We start from the raw sequence: 21,785 nt of genomic DNA, 5'->3' as shown, positions 1-21,785 counted from the left end.
AGTGGTGTACATTTTGATCTGGGGTCCTACAAGATCAGCTATCATTGACCCAGCAACACTACAAGTTTATTGTTTAAAAAATTGCGGATGACATAGAGCTATACTGAAAAGCAGAGGTGCAATTATATCATCTGTATGATTTACAGATGTGTTCATTCGTTACACATTACATTGCATTCATTCAAATAACATTTTAATATTCAATAAAATAATCCTAATCTGTAAAACAAGACGGATGTCATCTGAAAAAACACGCTATGAGCATCATTACTGCTAACAAAATACAAGGTCCCAATGCAGTATTACAGCCAGTGGATAACAACATCCCTGGGAATATAAGCAAAGGAATACCTATCAAGAGTTCAATCATGGTGTTCCTTGTCAGTATGGAAGTATTTTTGGGCAGCATGTGTATTTTCAGAGTGCTGTTTTGGGTTCTGATGCTCTGAAGGAAAATACCAGAAGAAGAAAAAAAAAAGAAAAAAGAAAAAAAAACAACCACCACATATAGTGGAACTACTACATAATCAGAGGGGCTGTAAATCCTGCCTTACAATGACAGACTTAAGAATTTGTGTCTATCTGATCAAAGTGAAGATTAAGAGGGGACTTGATTACACTATACAAGTACTTACATGGGAGATTATTGATAGTAGAGAGCTCTTTAATCCAGTCAAAATGCAAGTAACATCATTAAATGATGGAAAGATTAAGTTAAATACCAAAATAGAATAAAGGTAGCAATCTTTTACTCTTAAAATCATTAATCTTGGAAATGTCCTGACTCTGTAAGTCTATGAATTATATATAATATAAACTGATAGAATTTATGATGGCAAAGAGAGATGCCTCCCAAGATCTCAAACCTGCATTTTTTTTTAAGAATAGTATCAGTCAAAAAGCTTTCTGACATTTTGGTATAAGCGAACAAAAATCTAGAAGACCTTAATTTCATCTGCACTTCTGTCATATTTTACTAATCCTCTGTGTTTATATTACACAAGTGTAGCTAAAATTTAATTTATTGTCCTGCCTCCTATTCCTGCTCAGCTAATCCTTGGGACTCAGGCACATGTTCCTGAAAACACAATTACACATTACTAGCAATAGTGAGATTGAGGTTTCAAGACCTCCAGTTTTCTACATCTTCTCCAGTAGGAGCAGAACTGTTGATACTCTTTTTGTGAGCTAATATAATTTAGTTAAGTAACAGCCAGGGCTGCTAAATGGAGGTCATAATACTGTCACCAGTCTTCATGGAAGACTTACATCAACATGCATACAGGCATGTCAAAAAGTAGTACATGCACACATCACAAACAGATTATTGATGACAATTTTTCAGGCTATACTGTTGCAACTTTAAATGTATTCATCTTCAGTTCTCACATGGGACCTGCAAGATTCTGCTTTATGCATACTGCAGACACTTCACTGTCATTTAGAAGTCTGACAACAAAACCAAAATTATACTAGTGACATGTGACAAAAATGTGTTACGTACAGGATTTGGAAAAACAAAGCCATAATATGTGTACAGTCATGGTGATAAACAGTATAAAAATTGCAAATATAAGGATGGATACTGAAGTAATTTAAGGATTTGAATGTTTAATGTGTTCCACAACACATGCGCCTGTGTATGTGTGCATGTCAGAGAAACTAAGAGGAGCTGATTTATACTGTCAAGCTTTCTAATGTTTCCTTCCTTGGATATTTATAACATGATGTCTCTCCTTAGGGTCAGGGTACTGATGGCTTGTTTAGCTAAAAATTTATGATTACAGAGAAAACATTTGATTGAAAATATTCAGTCCAGTGTCCATTAGGTGCTGTACGAGTGAATGAATGAAGACAGACTAAATGAAACTGGCACCTTTTCTTTAGTACAGACTTGTTGAAAGGAGAATTCAGACAGAACTAGAATACAGTGTACCCCAAGGAATGTACAATGTTATCTCTGTTGTGCTACAAAAACACCTTCACAACATGCTTCTCTTTTCACTTTCTTACATACATGTTTTGCATGTTTCTTTCACTAGTAGTGTCTTTTAAAGGAAAGAACAAGATTTTATACAAAAATAGTAGTAAGCAGTCTGACAGAAGTCAATTCATAAGTTTGCTGACAAAACTAAAATATCTTTATGAAGCATTGACCACTCTCTGATCTCACTCTCACATCACGCTTTAGCCATTCACAATCTCACTTACTCTTTTGCACCTTTGTTACATTTTTGCATATCATCCTTCCTAAGTGATTAGCAGCATTGTGAATGACGAAATATTCATTCCATCTCTGATGGATATTTAGTTAAGTTCGATACACCAGCCCTGTACTTGATGCAACTCTTAAATAATATATACTAAATCAAAAGCTACTATTCCAAATAGAACAGCACAGAAACAGAATCTGAAATAGAATTAGACACACAACCAGAATCTCAGATGGGTAAATAAACACAGGCCAGCATTTTTCACCAATTTTCCTATTTCTAAATCTAAATATACTTCATTCCCCACTTTCTTCCTAAATTTCCTTTCAGTGCCAAAGCATTTCCCAATTTCAAGGTCATCACTCTTTATAGTACCTGGAAGAGAATTTCTATCTTTCATGAGATTTCTTCATGAGATTTTTCATGAGATCTTTCATGATGGTATGTAGAAGACAATTTCTATCCTTCATGAGATTACTTAGAAGAAACCTCAAAAAGCATCAATTTTGTGTTCAGAGAATGGTAGAAAGGGCATGTTGGAGATGTGATCTGTAACAGTCTTCAGTGGTTTTTTACACAGCTTAATGCAAACATTACTTTTTTTAATACCTCTTTTATTATGATCAAACATTTGAGAGACACAGACAATCAAAGCTGTAGGATGTAACAATAATGGCTCTACTTTGCCAAACATCTGTCTGTCCCAGTATCTCACCCCTGTAAGACGACCAAGTAAAGTATTAGAATAAAGAAACCCTATAGGTGATACCTACCCATTAAACACTCCCAGATGGAAGGACTTTCAAGGGCTTTCTCTGTCCAAGGAGATAATATTGTGTGTAAAACTCTAGCTTATTCTTGTTCCATGAGTTTATTAATTGCTTTTGCATCTCCACAGACATCTGAAGTTTTCTGTGGCAATGAGTTCCACAGCATGTTTTTGATATAATTTGATATAGTCTAAATTTTATAGCAGGACAAACAGTGTCATTAATTAATTCTCTCTGTGCCATCCATGAATTTACAGACCTTTACATAGACTTTAGTCTACTTCACAGCTTGTAATATAGAAGGCATTTCCTTTGACCATCCTTGCTGCACTTCTTTATGCATTCTTGAGCTCTTTGTACTATTTTCTGAAGGGGGAGCAGAACCATGTATATCATCCAAGATGCCAGAGCATTAGTGGTATGAGGAGCTGCCCAATAATTTCTATTTTGTTCTCAATGCAATTCTTACCTCTATGCTCTTTTTCTAGTAATTCTTTACATTCACTTCCTTGCCCTCTGCTCACCTTCACACAGACAGTTTTTATAGAACTACCTATATTAGCTCTGAGAAGGAACAGCTTGTCACCTGCCATTTTGTCATCTATTAACTTAGTATTGTGAAATCTTTCTGTATCTCTGCAGTGAGCTTTCATTTTTGCTACACTGAGTAACTTGGGACCATCAAAACCATTGCCATTCTGCTACTTTCCAGTACACTTCTCCAGACACCAAGCAATGAAAACATCAACGCAGATCCCTTTAAGACATTCCTAATAATATATTTTCATTTTACAACTATCTGGAACCTGTCAGGATACTGGATTTTTACTGACTTTAGTAACTTAGGCCACTTTTCATTATTATAGTGCAGGAAACAGAAAAAAACCCCCCTATTTTATACAGTAAACCAGGAGGGAGAATAACTAAAACAAACAGTTCCTATTGAACACCAAATGCCTGCAGAAGGGAACAAAATAATCTCCCATAACTGTAAACAGCTTCAAAAGGCCTGTAACTGTAAACACTGTGAGAAACTCATGGATGAAGGAAACACAATTCTGCATAGAAAAACCCCCTTATCAAACAGGAATACATTCAATCCAAAAGAAACTACTACCCCCAAATTTCTTTACTGGCATGGGGAGTGCCAGTATAGGGGATTCAAACATCCTGCCTGAGCTTTGTGCCCCTTCTGCATAAATCTTATTGCTATCTCTTTCCTATGCTCTTGCAACACAGTCAACTGCTGGGCACTGAAGGCATTTGACTTGCACTAGTTTCAGTATTTGTTTATCATATATTAAAGCAAGTTATAGGAAGCCAACTACTGTGCTCCACCTCCAAGACACTCATCTATGGAGTCTACAAGTTTCATTATTCTCCTACCTTCCAACTCCTTCTGTAGCTCCAGGAGTAACCACACAACATACAACGCAGTGCACAGCTGACACTCATTCTTCTTCAAAACACAGGCACTTTCGTTACAGACATCAGTACAGGTTTAATCTAGAAGTCCTTCTGGCCATCAAAAAAACCCAGAAGAAATTAATGAAGTTGAGCAGTGGAAGGTGCTATGCATCAACTATGCATAGCACTATGCATCAACTGTTTGATGAGCAATGATGGAAGCAACTGAAACACTGAGAGTGCCAGGTGCCCCAAGCACCTCCTCTTTCAGTACATCTTTCAGTCCTAGTGTGTGCTACCAACAGAGAACAGGTGTCTCTGGTGGAGGATATTTGAGCTCTGCCAAACTCATTATTCTTCAGAACAAGGTGATATCTAATAGCCTCAATATATAGGCAGTAGGACTGGATAAGGGGTAAACAACATTTCCCAGAAAAAGCTCAGTGGACTGAGAAGCAGGCTCGTTGCTAGGAGTGGTGAAGGGAGGTCTTTCACCAGAATCAATGGCTGCAGTGTAATGAGAACTCTGTGACGGGGCACTCATACCTACATAAATACCACCTACACACAAGACAGGAAACTGAATACACACTCTTCTCTTCTGACAATTTATTATTAAAAATATGGCCCGACAATCAATCTCTGTGTGTCCTCATTTACCTGGGAAAGACTTTTATCAGTATAAATCAGACCTTTCAAGCCATCGATTTGACGATGATGCCCAAACAAGGAAAGAACAGATGCAAGAGAAGGCATTTCTCTACATTTGGTCTTATAATACCCAGATGTAAAGTTCATTGGCAGCAATGGCACAGAATTATTACAGGGACAAAAACTGCTTGCTGGGTTAAAAGATTATCAAATAGCAGAATAAAAGCAATTTCCAAGTTTCATTACATGTACATGAAATCATGGTTTAGGTAGTCACAAAAAATATCTGCAGAGAAATAACTCTCCTGGTTCACACTAATTTTCCTAAATAATAAAGGAAAACAAATTCGTTTGGACTTCTGGGATTATACAAAATTACACTTATGAAATACACGTTTTGCAGAATGAACTGCTAGGAGGACTTTTATCTAAAACATGCACTGTACTGAATCCCTGAGTTACTCTTGTTTTGATCTCTATGCCACAATACAGAGGAGAGCCTAACAAGTTTCCTGTTGGACAGAGGAAGGTACAAGAGAGAAAATCAATCCATTGTATGTTAAATTGTCTCAAATATAGCTTAGAATTGGCAAAGCATTAATACAGAGAGTTTATTTTTACCTGAAGACTCTGGATTTTAATGAGAGAAATCAATTTATCCTCATCAATTATTAGGGTAATTTCCCTGTAATCTAAGGGTTTGAGCAGGTCAATCTGATTTTTTCATACCTATCTCAATAAATGTTGATTTCTTTTTCATGGTTTATTATGCAATTTTCTCATTGAAAGTAAAGAACAACCAAACTCATAAAAATTAGCTTCAATTAAAGCTACTGAAGGTTAAGGTGGTATAAAACCTTACAAATCATGAATTTAATACTTAGTGCAACCATTTGTTTAAGTCAGCACAGTGGGTTCCAATTAACATTTTTAAAGCATGCTTTCTGCAATAGTCAGAGAAGTAGAATAACTATTGGTAGGGTGACATAAATTCAATACTGATATTTAATGTTTGCAAGCCTAGTGGAAATTCAGATGTTCTACAGGATATGTTTAGTGCTGCTGTAAAGGAGCAGACACACATTTTTCAATGACACTGGAAAAAACAAGTCAAAAAATCAGGAATAAACTCAACCATAAGCAGCCCAAAAGGAAAAAAACTTACTCCCTAAGGACAGAATCACTTTATCTTTGCCTTGAGCATGCATTCAAGTCACCAATAAACCCAAGACCAATAACTGGCTCAGCTGTTACCTATACTGTCATCTCCCTGAATAAAACAGAGACAAAAGAGAAGAGTTGAGTCATGGTGCAGCTGCAACACCCAGCATGAAACTAATCCCAGCTGAACTGCACAATTGATAACAGTTACCAGCACACACCCAATTAGGTGGGATTAATAAATGACTCCATCAAATAGATGGTGCAATTAAATAACAGCAGTTAACTGGTACGTGATTTATGTAGATAAAAACATTCAGACATGTCAGATGTAAACCTTGCATTAATGAACCTTATACATAGCCATTTTGCATCCTGATGAAGTATTAAGCCAAGAACTCTGGAACTGTGAAAAATAATGTTATACATCCTTTGATTTTCAACATTTTGATCCAGGAAACAAAAGTTAGTGCTCTGAAACACTAATTTTAAATTTCATCACAGCCTTATGTATCTCAATAAAGTTTTCTGTATATATTTAAAAACACATTTTGTAAAGATTACGTATTTTCTCCATCAGTTGTGCATGTATCACTCATGCAGCAGAGATTACCTTGTGATTTAGAGTGGATTATCTGGCCCCTGAATGATTAATTCATAGCAGTTTAGCTATGGACAGGCTTGGTGTACTTTACTCGGATGAGAACCCAAGTCACATTTGGTTGTTCTACTGTTTTAAATGAGATCACAGGAGAGCTAAGGCATTCCTCAAGGAAATCAATACAACAAAATCTGACTTTGAATCCAGCCTTGTGGGTGCAGTAATTCCCATTCTCAGTAAGTCAAAGTCTGGAACCCTTCTTTGTTAATATTTCCAAGAAATACATCTCACAGCTGAAATATTGGTAGTTCTGTGTGAAGGATCTGAGCCAGTTACAGAAAATTATTACTGTTTTACTCAGTTTCCCAAACATTTAGACTAATGGCCAAACAAACTCAAAATGCAATGTTTCATGTACTGCACTAAATTCCTCCTCAGGGAAGCAACTTTGGACACATCTCATCTCATAGCAATATCTCATCTGTCACTTCTTTACATACATAAAGATTTTAGCATAACATATGGATACCCACTTCCTTAAAAATTATCTATCAATTAGACAGTTGTGAGTAATGGATAGAAGATTTCAGCATCTGAAAATATGCAGATGTACTGTAAATAACCATATAGCTTATAGTTAATATATTCTTTTGTGGGACTTCAATAATACTCGGTTCAGTGTATTTTTGTCTCTTCATTGAAAATTTCATGAAAGACAGAAATAGCATTTTTACAGTAATTTTGATGCATTCTACAGATGACAAAATACATGAAGGGTAACTTACAGGTATTGTTAATTCCAAATTACAGTTTATGTCTGGCAAATAAATCAGGTCCTAAACAGCAGATTACAAATGTTTAGCCACAGTGCCCTCTAGCTGACTTAATTCTTATTTTACAATTTCAATGTAGTTTTCATGGAATCAAAAAATCTCTGCATGAACCACCAGCTATAGAGGTACAGATATTGCCATGGGTTCTCCATCTGCCCAGTTTTCCTTATTATGAAGACCACCCACCCCACTCCCAAAAAACCCTTTCTCTAACATCCAATGAACAAAATATATTTTTCTTATTGAATTTCCCAGCCTGAAAAGTACAGATCAGGAAACCAGCCTGAAGAAAATAGAAGCTGATACGAAATTTTCATTGGGACCAAAAAAACCCTCAACAAAAAGAGTGGTTTTCTGCCTTTCACTGCTTTTCAATTCTGTGTGAAATGTGTTCTCTTTGTTTTGAATTCAAAGAACCAGTACAGAGCAGCACAGCTGGGCACACCTGGAAAGGTGGGCTAGATAAAAGCCCACCTTTTATGGGTGGTTAGAAAGGTGGGTTACATATAATAATCAATGCCAATAATGAATAAAATAATGAAGGCCAGGCTTCCTTCTCACATGACACCAGTCACTTGCAAACAGATAAGGGGCAGTTTAGAATGTATTTTTCTAATCCACCTGGCTTAGGGAAGTGGATCACATCCAAAGGCTGTGTCTTCCAGAAACACTCTCTGATGGGACACTTGATATTCTCTTCCTTCTCCCTTCTCTTGAGATTAGACTTTGCCTATTTCAGACCTCTTAAATCATACTAAAACCTGATTCAACTAAAACCTGATATACTCAGTGTCTTAAATACACTTTCACAACTTTATTCTCTGTAACAAGATGCACTCAGCTTCTTTCTTAACCTTCAATGGACAAGATGACTTACATAGAGGAATTTTTAAACCACAGTCACTTTTGTTTCAAAAAAACACCAGGAAATTGCAGTCCTTCACAAAATAAGGATCTATTTAAACGATTTTGCAATGAATCATCTTCAGCAGTGTGCTTCCAGTCCCTCTGTAATCCTGAAGGCTGACCTGTGCTTTGGACACAGCAAAGTTCCTTCCTTAGCTTTCTTTTTTTCCAGGAAAGGTGAGAGAAGAAGGGGTGAAATTGAAAAATCTTAGGTCAACAAGCACAGAGGTCCTAAGAACATTTCAATTTCTCTATCCCAGCCTGCTGTAATTTTAATGTATAAATCCTGAGAATAACTTTGTGGTAAACAATTTTTTTTTTCAATTGCCATTTTCCCTCCATTCTCATTTTAAATGAAAAGCAGCTGGAACTAGTAATACTAGATGAGAACATTAAATTCTTTGCAATGTTCAGAGCTACAGAATTCAAGAAATATCTCTGACACTGTGTGCACTCTGCTTATTTAATGCTTATGCTGCATTTATGGAGCTGCAACATAAGGCAAAGCAAAACTAGGAGAACCTGGATCTTAACATTCACTGTGTGGAAATACCCTGGGGTAAGCCCTGTCTCCTGGACACAGGATGCTTTCAGCAATAGATTAAAAACAAGGTCTTCCTCAACCCTGCTAATATGAGAACTGAGCATCTACTCTACAGTTCCTTGAGAAGGTAGACAGTTCTTATCTGAAAAAGTCCAAAACTGAAATATCTAAAAAGATCAGTGTTTCTGAGTCACAAGAACTGACCATAGGTTTTGTGATGGTGTTATGCTCCAGCTTAGAATTTTGGCATCACCTTACTGGCAGGGTTTTTTTTCACTTCATTTTTCCTATCCTTATTCCACTCAACTTTCTGTATGCATATATGGAAATCATTTCAGCATGGAATGCTTCTAGTAGGTAAATGCTGTGAGTAAACCATTCTGAAAAAGACTAGGAGATATCTTTGTCACCAAGTGCTACATGATGCTACATAAGACCAGAGGTTAAGAAGAATACTTTCAGCCCTGGAAAATTTCAGACTTTTGTGATTTACTTCTGAAGTCTCTAATTTGGCATTTCTTTTTTGTTGTTGTTGTTTTTGTTTAGCCCCAAGACAGTCTTGCAAGCCTCAGTACTAAGCCCAGGACACACAGCACAGGCAGGTGGCTCATAGCTGGTGTCACAGTCACAACTGCAGGTTTCTGCCTCTGCTGTCACACTGCTCAGGGCTGGACTTGCCACCCAGGGAGGCCCAGGAAGTGCACACAGGACCAGCCTTCACTCCTCTAGGACAAGAACAAAAGCCCTCTGCAAGTTCCCTCATGGTACTTTGTGCAGAGCAAGGCATCATCCTCCTGCTACTGCAGAGTACAAAAGGAATATTCCCTTTCTTAGCCTCATAAGCATTTTAAGGTTGAAAAAGGTTCTTTTGATTCTGTTATCATTTATTCATCTCTGTAGGACTAACTGTACATGTCAAATTATGCTGTTACCTAGCACAAATTTATTTTCTCAATTACCATTATGTGTTAGATAGACCTGAGGTCTTAAAATGGGTCACCTGAAAGAAGCAGAACCTACTGTGCATCTTGACTCTACTTTTCAGAGCCTATGTCACTGAAAGTCATTTTTTCACAATGTATTTTACAGGTTGATTGCATTTAGATAGGTTCTAACCATGTCATTTTCAACGTTTCATTATAACTTTTACAACTAGCAGTGCTCTCCATCACAGTCATGCTGATTCTCTTACAGTAAAAATGTCTCTAAAAATAAATTACTAACCTACGCTTTCCTTGGTAAGCATTGGTAAGTGGCAAAACATTTCTAACCTATATTTAGCGATTTTCTGTAAAAACCCTTTCCATGGAGAATTTTGGATTGGAAAATGTTTGTATCCTAAGTTACATTAACTTTTTTGCATGCCTATACGAATACCACTAGTGTATGCAAATTCAGAATACTCGTACTCAGCTATTTTTAAGCTCTTTCATTCCTAAAATGGTGAATTGCATTAAAAGTTTTACATACTTAAAAAAGGTGAAAAAAATCTTTAAATAACTAAAGCCAGTAATTTGTTTAAGGAAAGCTATACGCCTATAGAACTAGAAGAGTATCTTTTAATGTTTTTCAGAAACAGTAGTATATCACAATTCCTCTGAATCTACATATATACAGATATATATATATAGGTACCAATACAAAAACAAACACTTACATACTAAAATATACTGTCCATTCCTTCTTTCAAAGAATATTCCTGCAGAATGGACAAGAATGGATGTAACTGCATTTTGTCTAAATAATACTGAAACTTTCATGCTAATTTTAAAGCTTTAACACTAAATTTAATTGAAGAATGATAACATGGAGAACACTTTTGGCACATTAATTATAAAAAAGCTCTTTAATTTAGCAATTTTTTGTGCCATCTGGTACCACTTATTTGTACATTATTCAAAATGATTTTTGAATTCTTGACTTTTAGACTGCTTGTTAACTTTTTTACAGTAAACGTTCAACATTTTATTGAAAATATCTGCTTCAATTTGCTGTAACTGGTGCTTTGGTTACCTATTTGAATGTGAAGTTCCTTTGGGTACTGAAACTGCAGAATAAGCAGTTCTGGCACAAAGGAAAAAAAAAAAAAAAAAAAAAAAGAATGGGAGTGATTCCTGCCTTGAAACTTTGTACACTGTTACTGCACAGCAAATAAAAACATTTACTTCAAAACCTATAGATAAGTGTAGTAGGAAAATGCTTAAAATGTGTAATGCTGTGAAAAATACTGAAGACATACTAAGACACTATTTATTGTTAATGTGCAAAAGAAAGTAGAAGGGCTGCAGCTACTACCAAGCAAAAAAATCCTGGATCATCTAGAGGGTATTCTGACTAAAGAACTCAAGATTTGGCACAAAGACTCACAGAGAGAAAAAAACAGCAATCTGAGTAATCAACAGCAAAAAAATAAATAAAGCAAGACGGTCTTTAGGGTCTTGACTATTTTTGTAGACTAAATTTTCTCTATCAAATCTTGTAAATTTCTCCTCTCTCCACAAATTTACTGGTTTTTTCCCTTTTAGGGGCCTAGTATGAAGGTTTCTCCATGCTATGAGTACTGCAAAGAGAAGACTAAGGATACAAGTTCAGTTCCATAGTGAAAATACTGCTAGATTAGTTTTAGATTAACTTAGGTAAGCATCAGATAAAATAACGCAAGAAGCAGGAATGAGATGCAGTATTGTTTTACCATCTTAACTTTTGTCCTTTATTATCTGGTAACTATTTCCAATCTGTCTATGTCATTCATGGAGATTAAAACACTTGGATATTTTTAACCTTTTTTCTCTCACAAGAATATAGCCAGGGGTTTTCTAGAAACTCAAAAACTGTTTGTAGCTTCCATTTTATAACCAAAATGTTAGAATTCATAAGTCTGGGTGAAAAAAAAACCCATAAGACTTTCATTAAGAAAATAGATATTTTCTAGTTTGGAAAAAGTTACTTTTAACTGCCATCAAACATTAATCATTTCATATGTACAAGCACATTTCTTAGTCTGCTGATTCATAGAGGTATGAACATATTAATGAAGAGGTGTGACCTACAAGTCATATCCTGTTTTAAAAACACTGCATTAATCGTGCAGGTTAAGCACTAAAGCATTGCTTTATTTACATCACACTCAGAGATTTTCTTTAAGAAGTCACAGAAAACAGGCGATTGCTGAAAAAGGCAGGTAAATATTTTTTAAATTGACTACTTGTTTTTGTTACAGTTGTGTTTTTAGGGTGACTGATGGTTACACCATCAGATAAAGCAATAGGGAGCCATGCATTTTTACTTGCAAAATTCAGACATTTCTATAGAAATGTCTGTGCAGTGATTTTTCAAGATGACAATAAAACGTGTCATACAAATGCATGTATTTTTGGGAGAGACTACAGTCTTAAACGTTTTAACTAAACTCAAGTCATACTTTCTCAGAAAGCAAACCTGGTTTCCTATTTTCTTCCATTATCCCTTATGCTACTAAAGAGTGATGAAATATACTTTAAATTGCCCTCTCCAGCAAGAGCAGGTTAACTACCAGCATTAGGGCCATAATCTGGCAAGAATTACTTCAAATGCTCAATTTAATTCAAGCAGTCACCTCCCCACACCAGGCAGCTGATGTACCCAGGACTGTCAGAAGGGCAGAGACCACCAACCATGCTCTGTTGCCCATGGGGGCTGAAAGCACAACGTGGGCCAGATTTGTCTGAATCCCATCAGCTGCTGCCAAGGGAGACCAAACTCCTGCAAAGTCTCTTCCTGCACGTTTCAGTTCTTTCTCTTCCCTGCCCTGGCTTTCATGTTCAACAGCCTCCATCATAACTGCAGCCTCCCCTCCATCAGCCCAACAGGGAAACAGGCTGCCTGCCCATCTGCTGCCATCACCTACCTCGCTGCTGGCAGGCGTGCTGGGGACAGGTGGGCTCTTCTCCCCACTTCTGTTCTAGTGACAAAAAAAAAAAGAATACAGCAGCAGTACTGAGAGCAAGCAAATGTCTCACTAGGGTGGCAGCTGGGCTACAGATTTTTCTATTCCAGGTACTTGGTATCTTTAGAGTTTTCAGCCAAAATGAAGAAGGATAAAAAGTGTCAAGAAGCCTTTTTTTCTTCAAGAACTGATTTTTATGTAATTTTTCATTATTGAATTTCTATTTTTAAAACAATGTTTATCTCAATGTCCTCCTGTAAGCTAAGAGCAAACAAGACAGTAATGGACCAGCTCCTCAGCTAATGGAAATTGGCAGTAGGTCCTCTCAGAACATAAATCTCAATTTTTGGTTTCCCTGGCAAAGGAAAAATCTCTTAGAAGTGCAGATCACAGCTTTACAGTTTTTCTAGTTCAAGGTGAGATGACCTAAAGACAGGACATCCTATAGATGAGAAAACTATTTTTACTCAGAGCATTCTGAAAGGACTATATCTTAATAGGCCTCAGGAGGTGTCTCTGGAGTCCAGCCTCCAACACAGAGATATCATCCTCAGACATGTGGCCTCACCTCATGAGCTGCAAATGCAGGGCAACCCACTAACTTGTTCCCCAGATTGTTCTTCTCTTTGGAACCCAATAGTCTGGGTTAGGGAAAATATTTTTCAGTCTTCAGGGGACTCAATTCATGTGTGTCATGGGCAAAGAAAATGAGGAACAAGTGCTCAGCCTCACCATGGCAACACCACAGGACAGCTAGGACACAGCCACATGGCTACTCGTCCCTCTGTCTTTGGTTTGAGCAAGACCCCCTGGTGCTGGATATGCCTTCGTCTTTCCCATGCTTCTCCCACTGCAGCCTCCAGCATCCTTTGTGCTTGCTGCTCATAGCTAACAGGTCTGGCTGTGCTCAGCACTTGCAGTTCCTCCCTCTGACATCTCTTATCAGTGACAACCTTCTTGAAACCAGAGTCATTGATTTTGGGCAATAGGAAGAAAGCTCTTAGAGGAAGGGGGCTTCACAACTGTGTTACAACTGTAATTCTTACCTAAACACTCACAAGTACCTGAGACTAATTCAGTCAGCCCACATGGCATGTACTTAAGCCCCAAGCTGTCTTCTGCCTGTCTCTTGACAAAGAGTTCCTTCCAAAACTGATATGTGTCACTTGAAATTCTGTGGTTTGGCCTTTGCCTGTAAGCTATCTAAAGGAGTTTACAGGGAAATGATTTGGCTTTGATTTTAATTTTTTTCTCACTGTTTGGTGTTCTACACAAATTCCTATTAATTTCAGTCATTCTATCAAAGTGATTAACATTGCTCTCACCCTGACTGACCTGCATTATGAGAGAGCCAATTAAGCCACAGGAGTTTTGGCAGCCTTTGATACCAACAACCAGCAGGTACTCAGGGATAGCTCTAAGGATAAGAGAGCCCTTTGGTGTCCTGGGATGCCATCCTCCCTGGGATCTATGATGTTTCTATGCCAACTGCTTTGTGATGTGCAAGACCTCCTTTGTCCTTTCTCTGCAGAGAGTGTGGTTTGGGGAACGAATTTCTTGATTGTTAAAAGGTTTGGGTTTTCAGAATCATCACCTTGTAATTACACCTAAATTAAGCATTTTCTGTTCTTTGCCATTTCCTGGCTTAGAAGAAGGAAAATCTTGATGAAGTCTATTTCACAGAAGACAGAAGCAATGTGGCAGATTTAGCACATGGAGACGTACTTTTTGACCAGCTGGGAGTAAGTTTAGCAATAAAAGTTGAAACACCATGAACTAGCTTGGAATTTTCAATTACTTTGATTTTCAAGTATTAATTCTGGCTCAAGACATTTTCCAATCACAGTGACTTGGAAAATACGGTTTCTACTGCTGCTGTGATCTCACCTGTGCCTTAAGATTGCAGCTGAGAGGACAACCTGCAGTAAAAAGGCTAACTTCAAAACTTCTTACAGACTACATTCTTAGACCAATATTTTACATCCATAATTTGTATAACCATAATCAACTTTCTGCCTCTAAATATGTTTACATAATGTAAACTTGTGACAGTTTATGCTGTTAAGAAGTTATAAACATTCTAAGGGAGTTCCTGATTTCCACATACATTTTAAGAATGATGTCCCCAAAGGATTAGTGTCTGAGAAAAGCATAGAGGCCTCACAGATTTGGAACCCTTCCCTCCAGCAGTTCACAAAAGCTAGAACTTTCTGAAGCTCACAGTATAACACTGTAATCTTTGCCAAATATTAAGCATGACTATGGTATAAATACACAGCTACACCAAATATACACAGAGGATACATCAACATAAAGCCCACATATGGCCAGGTAGACACAGCTATGAAAGTACACTAGAGGCTTAATATAGATCCACTGTGGGCCTCACAGTTCTGAATAACAGTAACCATGGTTAGTTAAACAAAGTCTTTGTCGTCCCTAAATCTTGCTCTGAAATTATGCTAATGATGACTAATCCTTGACTCTAATGAGCAATCAAACAAACTAAAGCTCAGAATCCTGAACAACATGTATTTTTAAAGCTCTGAGCAAAATACACATTTCCAGGGACACAATAATCTGCATCTTGGGAAAAAGGAAAAGGAGCAGTAATTAATTTGGATAAGGGTAAAGTATTTAATAGAAAGCTATTATTGTGGCTTTTAAATATATAAATAGCTGTTTCCTTGTTTCAGCTTGTTAAACAAAATGCAAGCCCTCTTTACAAGCATTTGTTAGCTGCAGACTGTAACTTGGTCCAAATTCAATAAATCACCCTAACTAGAATTAATTAAAGTTGTGTCTTTACTCCTAAGGAATTTCTGCAAGTAATGTAAACTATATTGAAACTTCACACTTTTTCTACAAAAGAAATGAGCAGCAAGATAAAACTACGCCAAAAAAAGATGTCCTCTCTCCTAGTGCTTAATAAGAATAACCAAGACCTTTTGACAGCACAGGTAATAAATTCACACCAGACTGTCTCCTGACACATGCAACACTCAAAGAAGACCATCCCAACAAACTGTATTATTTCTACAGTAATGTGACAATTTGCAGCTGAAGAGAAAATGGGTTTGTGTCTGTTACCTCAGTGACACTTTACAGTGTTAAATAATGATGCAGCTGAACGTCTTTCGGACAACTGAAAATCTCTTCATCTAAGACAAGACAGCTGACATTTGTGAGACAAGCAGCTGTAACTTTGACTTTTAGATGTCATGTGAGAAATACATCACTTTGTTGCAATGTTAAACATCAAAGCATTATTTACTGACGTAGGCTCCCAAAAGAGAAAAATTGATTCCCTTTTGGTGATACATTCTCTACTTGAAGGAATACAGTTCAGGAAACTTCAATGTGTGTAGGTACAGACTTGGAATACCTCACTAAGTCAAGGGTACAAAAGTCACATATAAATGACAAAAACATGGGACATTCCCTGGACAGCTCCAGACCTGCAATTTCTTTAAAGAAAGAGAAAATAAATAAAGGCCTCTGAATTTGCTTCTGGCACAGAAAAACCCAGAAAAAAATCTTTGATAGCAAGGATGCCGCATACTTTCACGGGATTTAGCTTCTTAAACGGTGCCCTTTGCTGCCACCACGTGGCCTTGCCTCAAGACACTTTGATACAGAAAAGTAAAATTCAGTTTCCTCCTTTCATTTATGTTTCAAATAGAGCCTTTAATAAATAAGGCATGCTGCTTATCTGTAACACAGCTCAAAATCTCTGCTTAATTTCAAGAATTTAAATGACCTAAGACACCCAAGTGCCTCACCTTTTAAAAAATTATTCAGTGGTATTTTGATAGAGTCACCAGATACTCAGCTCTGACTACAAGAACAGTGACCTTATGTATGTATGGTGGATCAGTGCTCTACAATGCGAATTACCTAAAAGAAAACACCACTGAAATAAAAATAGTGACTTTAAATTTAAAAAGACACATTCCAGTTTGGCCCAAAATGTTTATTTCAAATAGTCACACTTTCACCCAGCAGACAGCTGTATAATATATATTCAAATACCAGCAACCTGTTCATAAAATTATAGAATTTTTAACATTGGAAAAGACCTCCATGATCATCAAATCCAACTGTTAACTGAGAACCAGTGTATTTACCACTGAACCATATCCCCAAGAGCCACACGTCTTTTGAACACTTCAGAGACTGTGATTCCCCCAGTTCCCTGGACAGTCTGTTCCAATGCTCAACAACCCTTTCTGTGAAGTACTTTTTCCTAATATCCAATACACACCAGCCTGGCACAATTTGAGGCCATTCCCTCTCATCCTGTCAGTAGATGCCTGGGAGAAGAGATGGACCTCACCTCACTACAGGTTCCTTTCAGGTCATTGTAGATGGTGACGGGGTCTCCCCTAAATCTCCTTTATTCCAGGCTAAACAACCCCAGCATCCTCAGCCACTTCTCTTATGACTTACTCTCTAGACCCCTCACCAGCCTCACTGCCCTTCTCTGGCCATGCTCCAGCACTTCAATGTCTTTCTTGTAGTGAGGGGCCCAAAACTGAACACAATATTCAGCTTGTGCTCTTCCCTGCAAACTACAGTCCCTACTGCTCCCCTTTTTTAAGGGATATATTCACACTTTTTTAGGTTTGTAGCACTAAGACACATGTGAAGTGTCCTTAAAAATACTTTTTAAAAAATCTCAAATTTTGGCAACTGTAAAATACACCTTTTTTTAGATATGGTTATATGACAGAGCTTTCAATCACAGGGTTCCCAAGCCGTTAAAAGGGCTTATGCTGTAACCATCCATGCTGGCATAATGCAGGATGTATGACTTTCCTACTTGTGTGCCAGAAAGGGATTTTCATTGAAGAGATCAAACATCTGACATAAAGAAACTTGTGAGAATCCCTCTGGTGCCAGCACCCAGGGAAAGGTGATCCAGAGACATTTTAAGGAGAAAAAAAAAACAGAAAAAGAATGTTTTTCACTTAGTCTTGTAGACAGGAAGGCTTCATAGCCCTTGTATTGAAAGATGTATAATCTAGGTTGCCTGTGTTTCCTAGGAGCCCACAGGCTCAAAGGTCAATTCCTCTCCACAAACACCATAACCTTCATGCAGGCAAATTCTGACCTTCATCCTGGAAACCAGTCTCTCTGGCGACAGTCATTGCTGTAAGGCACTGTGGTAAAAGATATAGACAGAGCTGTTCTTTTGCACAGAAGTACAAACCATGAAGCAAATAGCTTTCATAAACATTACATTTACTCAGTAAAAATTAATGCACTCCTTGAAACACTTCATTAAGGCAACATGGAGCAGTTGGCTTTGACAATGCTTACTGTAGAAACTCTCTTTTCAGAAGTACTACACTTTGTTCTACCCCAACTTTGAGAGGACTGCTCCAAGAGCTCTGTTTTACTGATGATTTAAGTTCCATTGTTTGAAACTGAAACTGTTTGTTCCATATCCTTTCTTGCTGGAATGGAGAGCTGACATGTCTGTAATGAGCCCTCAGCCCACTTTGAAAAAAGCCATGCAATTACATGAGCACATTATGGTTAACTTCCCAAAAGAATCACAACCAATCCAGAGCTGGGGCATAAGCTCCAGGAAAGGAGAGCCTTTACCCCACAGAAAGGAGAAGGGCACATTGTCTGACACAGCTATTTTAGTACTAGGCTGTGCCTATTTCCATGGACGTGGATGCTGATGGCCACACAATCTCTTCAGTGCAGCTAATGGAAGCTTGTCACAGACACAGGAAGCAGGAATGTGGACAAGGACAAATGAAATCTGATTTCCAGACATGAGTCAGGCTTTCAAAATTCTTAATGCTTTGTCTAACAGCTAGCTGGTTTTAGTTTGTGGAACATTAGAAATACCAAATATAACTCTTAACATAATACCAGTAGTAGTATGATTAGGTAAATAGGGAAGCCAGAACCCTGCAATGCTCCCTGCTTCCTCATCCTAGTTATGCACCAGTTATTGAGCACCTATTCAAATTTACCACGTCATTAGTGTGATCATTTCATAAAACATTTGATGAGTATGCTGCTTTACCTCCCTGGCTCAAACCAATACATTTGGTTCTCATGCCACAATCTCACCATTATCCCAGCTGGTCTGTGCTTGTGTTCATTCAGTGACAGACACTCTGCCTCCTACTCACCTTTTGCTTTATGTCCCATTGTTTAAGGACTTTGAACGCTGTACATTTTTGTTGACTTGAGATCTGTAACACACCACAGCCCATTAAGTAACTCATCATCAGTCTGTTGGTATGGCTCTGATATTCCAGGAGGAACAACGAATTTCATTATTTGCATTATTCTTCAACTCATAAATACTTTGGATTTAATATTCCCTGCTGGGAAGTCTTCAGATGCTATCTTGCCTTTCACAAACAATATTGCTGTGGGTTTTTTGTCCAATTAACTAATTTTGTACATATTAGATGACTAAAAATATAGATTTTCTCAGGAAAATCAACACATGAAAGTGGTGTTAATTTTGAGATAATAGGAGAAAGCAGGTCTTAAATCAGAAAAATAATATAAAGATGTCCATTTAAAATAAATTCATATCTAATAGATGGCTGTTCATCCCTCAGTCAAACACAATTTTGCTGTCAGAGTACCTTATGGGAAAAAAAATTAAGAATATTCTACACAAACTGGATCAGCAAATATTATTGTACATAACCAAAACAGAACTATACTACCCATTTAATATCCATGAGCTTCCTAAAATTTAGATATTTCAATTACTTTTAACTCTGAACTTCCTCTCCAGACACAGTAATGCTTAATCTTGTAAACCACTCAGCCCTAACTTCGAATCAAATTTGTTTAGCTGTAATTTTAAATTAAAGAAAAAAAATATAATGTTTATTAGTACCATGATTTAACAGTTGTTAACATTAGTCTAGGACTCTATACTTTTATCCTCTTGGCTAATCAACCAATTAAATTACTATTCTACCTAAATTCAAAAAGCAGAGGAATAAAAAAGTTTACTGTAAAGTATATCCTAGAGCAAAAGAGACAAAAATAAGTTCTGGAACCTACCTCATATTCCCTGCCATAATGAGGAACAGGTTATAAATGTGAGAAAAGATGAAGAGGAAGAGGATGGTACTGAAGAACATTGTCATCCAAGACCCATGGTCCTCACGAAACATTTTCAGACGGAGCAACTGACCTGTGGTACAAAAATGATGAGAAGGTGTATTTTAGTCAGTCAGTAAATACACGTTTACATTGTAATAAAACCAAAATAAAGTACAAAACTGTATTTCTTCATATATCTAATTATTCCATTGTGTGTGAGGAGGACAGACTTACCATCATGCAGATGATCTACCCTTCTGGAGTTCAGCATGAACAGATATTACTGCTACAAAATTATAGATTACTTACAATACAAAGGGAGGGGGGGAGGGAAGAATGCAACAATTACTTCATTAATAGCAGTATTGTTAGGAGATTACGAGAAAGACCACAGGCCATAACAACGCATTTCAAATGCTAAAAAAGGTTACTGACTCATACATAATTTTCCTTTTTCGTGTCTAAGACAGCTTTTCATGTCTAAGACAGTGTGAACTATTTGAGGTTTGTCCATTGACAAACATTATTCGCTTCCCTAATTTCATTTGGAAATCAAATTATGAGTCTGTGTAGAATCCTGTACTGTATGTTTTTCTTAGACCTAATCACTTTAATCACATGATATGGCATTATACTTTATTCTGCAAAGAATACCTTTTTTCAAAGAACACTGGTGTGTCTTGCCACTCCAAATGAAGCTCTGCTTGCTCTCACCACTGCTGTTAGGTGAAACTTCTATGATATTTTTGTTGCAAACATGTTTTTCCTGGACTAGCTTTTCTTCTCTGTCATCTCTTACCTTTAAAGACTTGTTTAGAATATTGAAAACCTCACCAGTACAAGAGATGGAAATTCGCTTTAGCAGGGCTGAAACTACTATACCAGAGCCAAGAGTGGGCAAAGGAAGACAATGGATAATTCAATCAACAAGGTGAAGGACAGCATCTAACAAGGAGACAGTGCAGTTTGGTGCTACAAGATGTCAAAACAGGGAGAACAGGAAGTAATATGAGGAGCTGGAGAGGAGGTGTAAAGAGAAGTGATATAGCAGACTGAGACATAAAATGGTCTGGGATGGAGGTGATTTCTCTGAGCTGGTTGTTGAATTACCAAGTCCACATTTAGCATTGATTAGGGCTGGACACAGGGGAAATGCATAAAGTGTGAGAAAATAATAAAAAATTTGAAGTGTTCATTCAGGCAGACAGGAGGATCCTAGGACTGGCGTTTGCTACTGAAGATGGAGATGCAGGTTTAGGGGAGGAAGGCTTGAGGACCTGGAGCAGACACAGGCTATGGGCTATGTGACCTCTGGATTAAGCAGCTGGAGCATGAGAGTTCTTTGACAAAGCTGAGACTTTGGAATGATGCAGGAACTATGAAGCAGTAGAAGTGACAGGCAGGCACAGAGGGGCCGAATGAAGCTGTGTGATGGGACAAGAGCAACATAGGTCCGCAGTACAGTCCAATAGTAGGGCAGCAACAAGGATTCAGTGAGTGAAGGAAGGTGAAGAAAGGGAAAGTGCAAACACACATACACATGCCCTAAGCCCCTGTACTCTTCTATGCTTTCACTGCTGTAAACCATGGCAGCCATGGCCTAGCTAGACCGAGGATGTCCCATAAGTCTGTCCTTCCCTAAAGAGCAAGTGGAGGCTGCTATGGCAATGGCATATTAT

At 37.5% G+C, this 21,785-nt stretch overlaps 1 protein-coding gene across 2 annotated transcripts in view; it reads right to left on the bottom strand.

Moving 5' to 3' along the window:
* TMEM117 (transmembrane protein 117) overlaps window positions 1-21,785 on the bottom strand; it is a 175,282-nt gene that overhangs the window by 130,020 nt on the left and 23,477 nt on the right. For both annotated transcript variants that reach the window (XM_066319056.1, XM_066319057.1), the window contains exon 3: window positions 20,065-20,197. In XM_066319056.1, coding sequence (XP_066175153.1) covers window positions 20,065-20,197 — 133 coding nt within the window. The remainder of the gene's footprint in view (window positions 1-20,064; window positions 20,198-21,785) is intronic.

This window comes from Sylvia atricapilla, chromosome 5 (assembly GCF_009819655.1).
Source record: "Sylvia atricapilla isolate bSylAtr1 chromosome 5, bSylAtr1.pri, whole genome shotgun sequence".
Classification (NCBI taxonomy): Eukaryota; Metazoa; Chordata; class Aves; order Passeriformes; family Sylviidae; genus Sylvia; species Sylvia atricapilla.
Note: the sequence above shows the minus strand (reverse complement) of the source record. Positions and strands in the feature narration are given on the sequence as shown.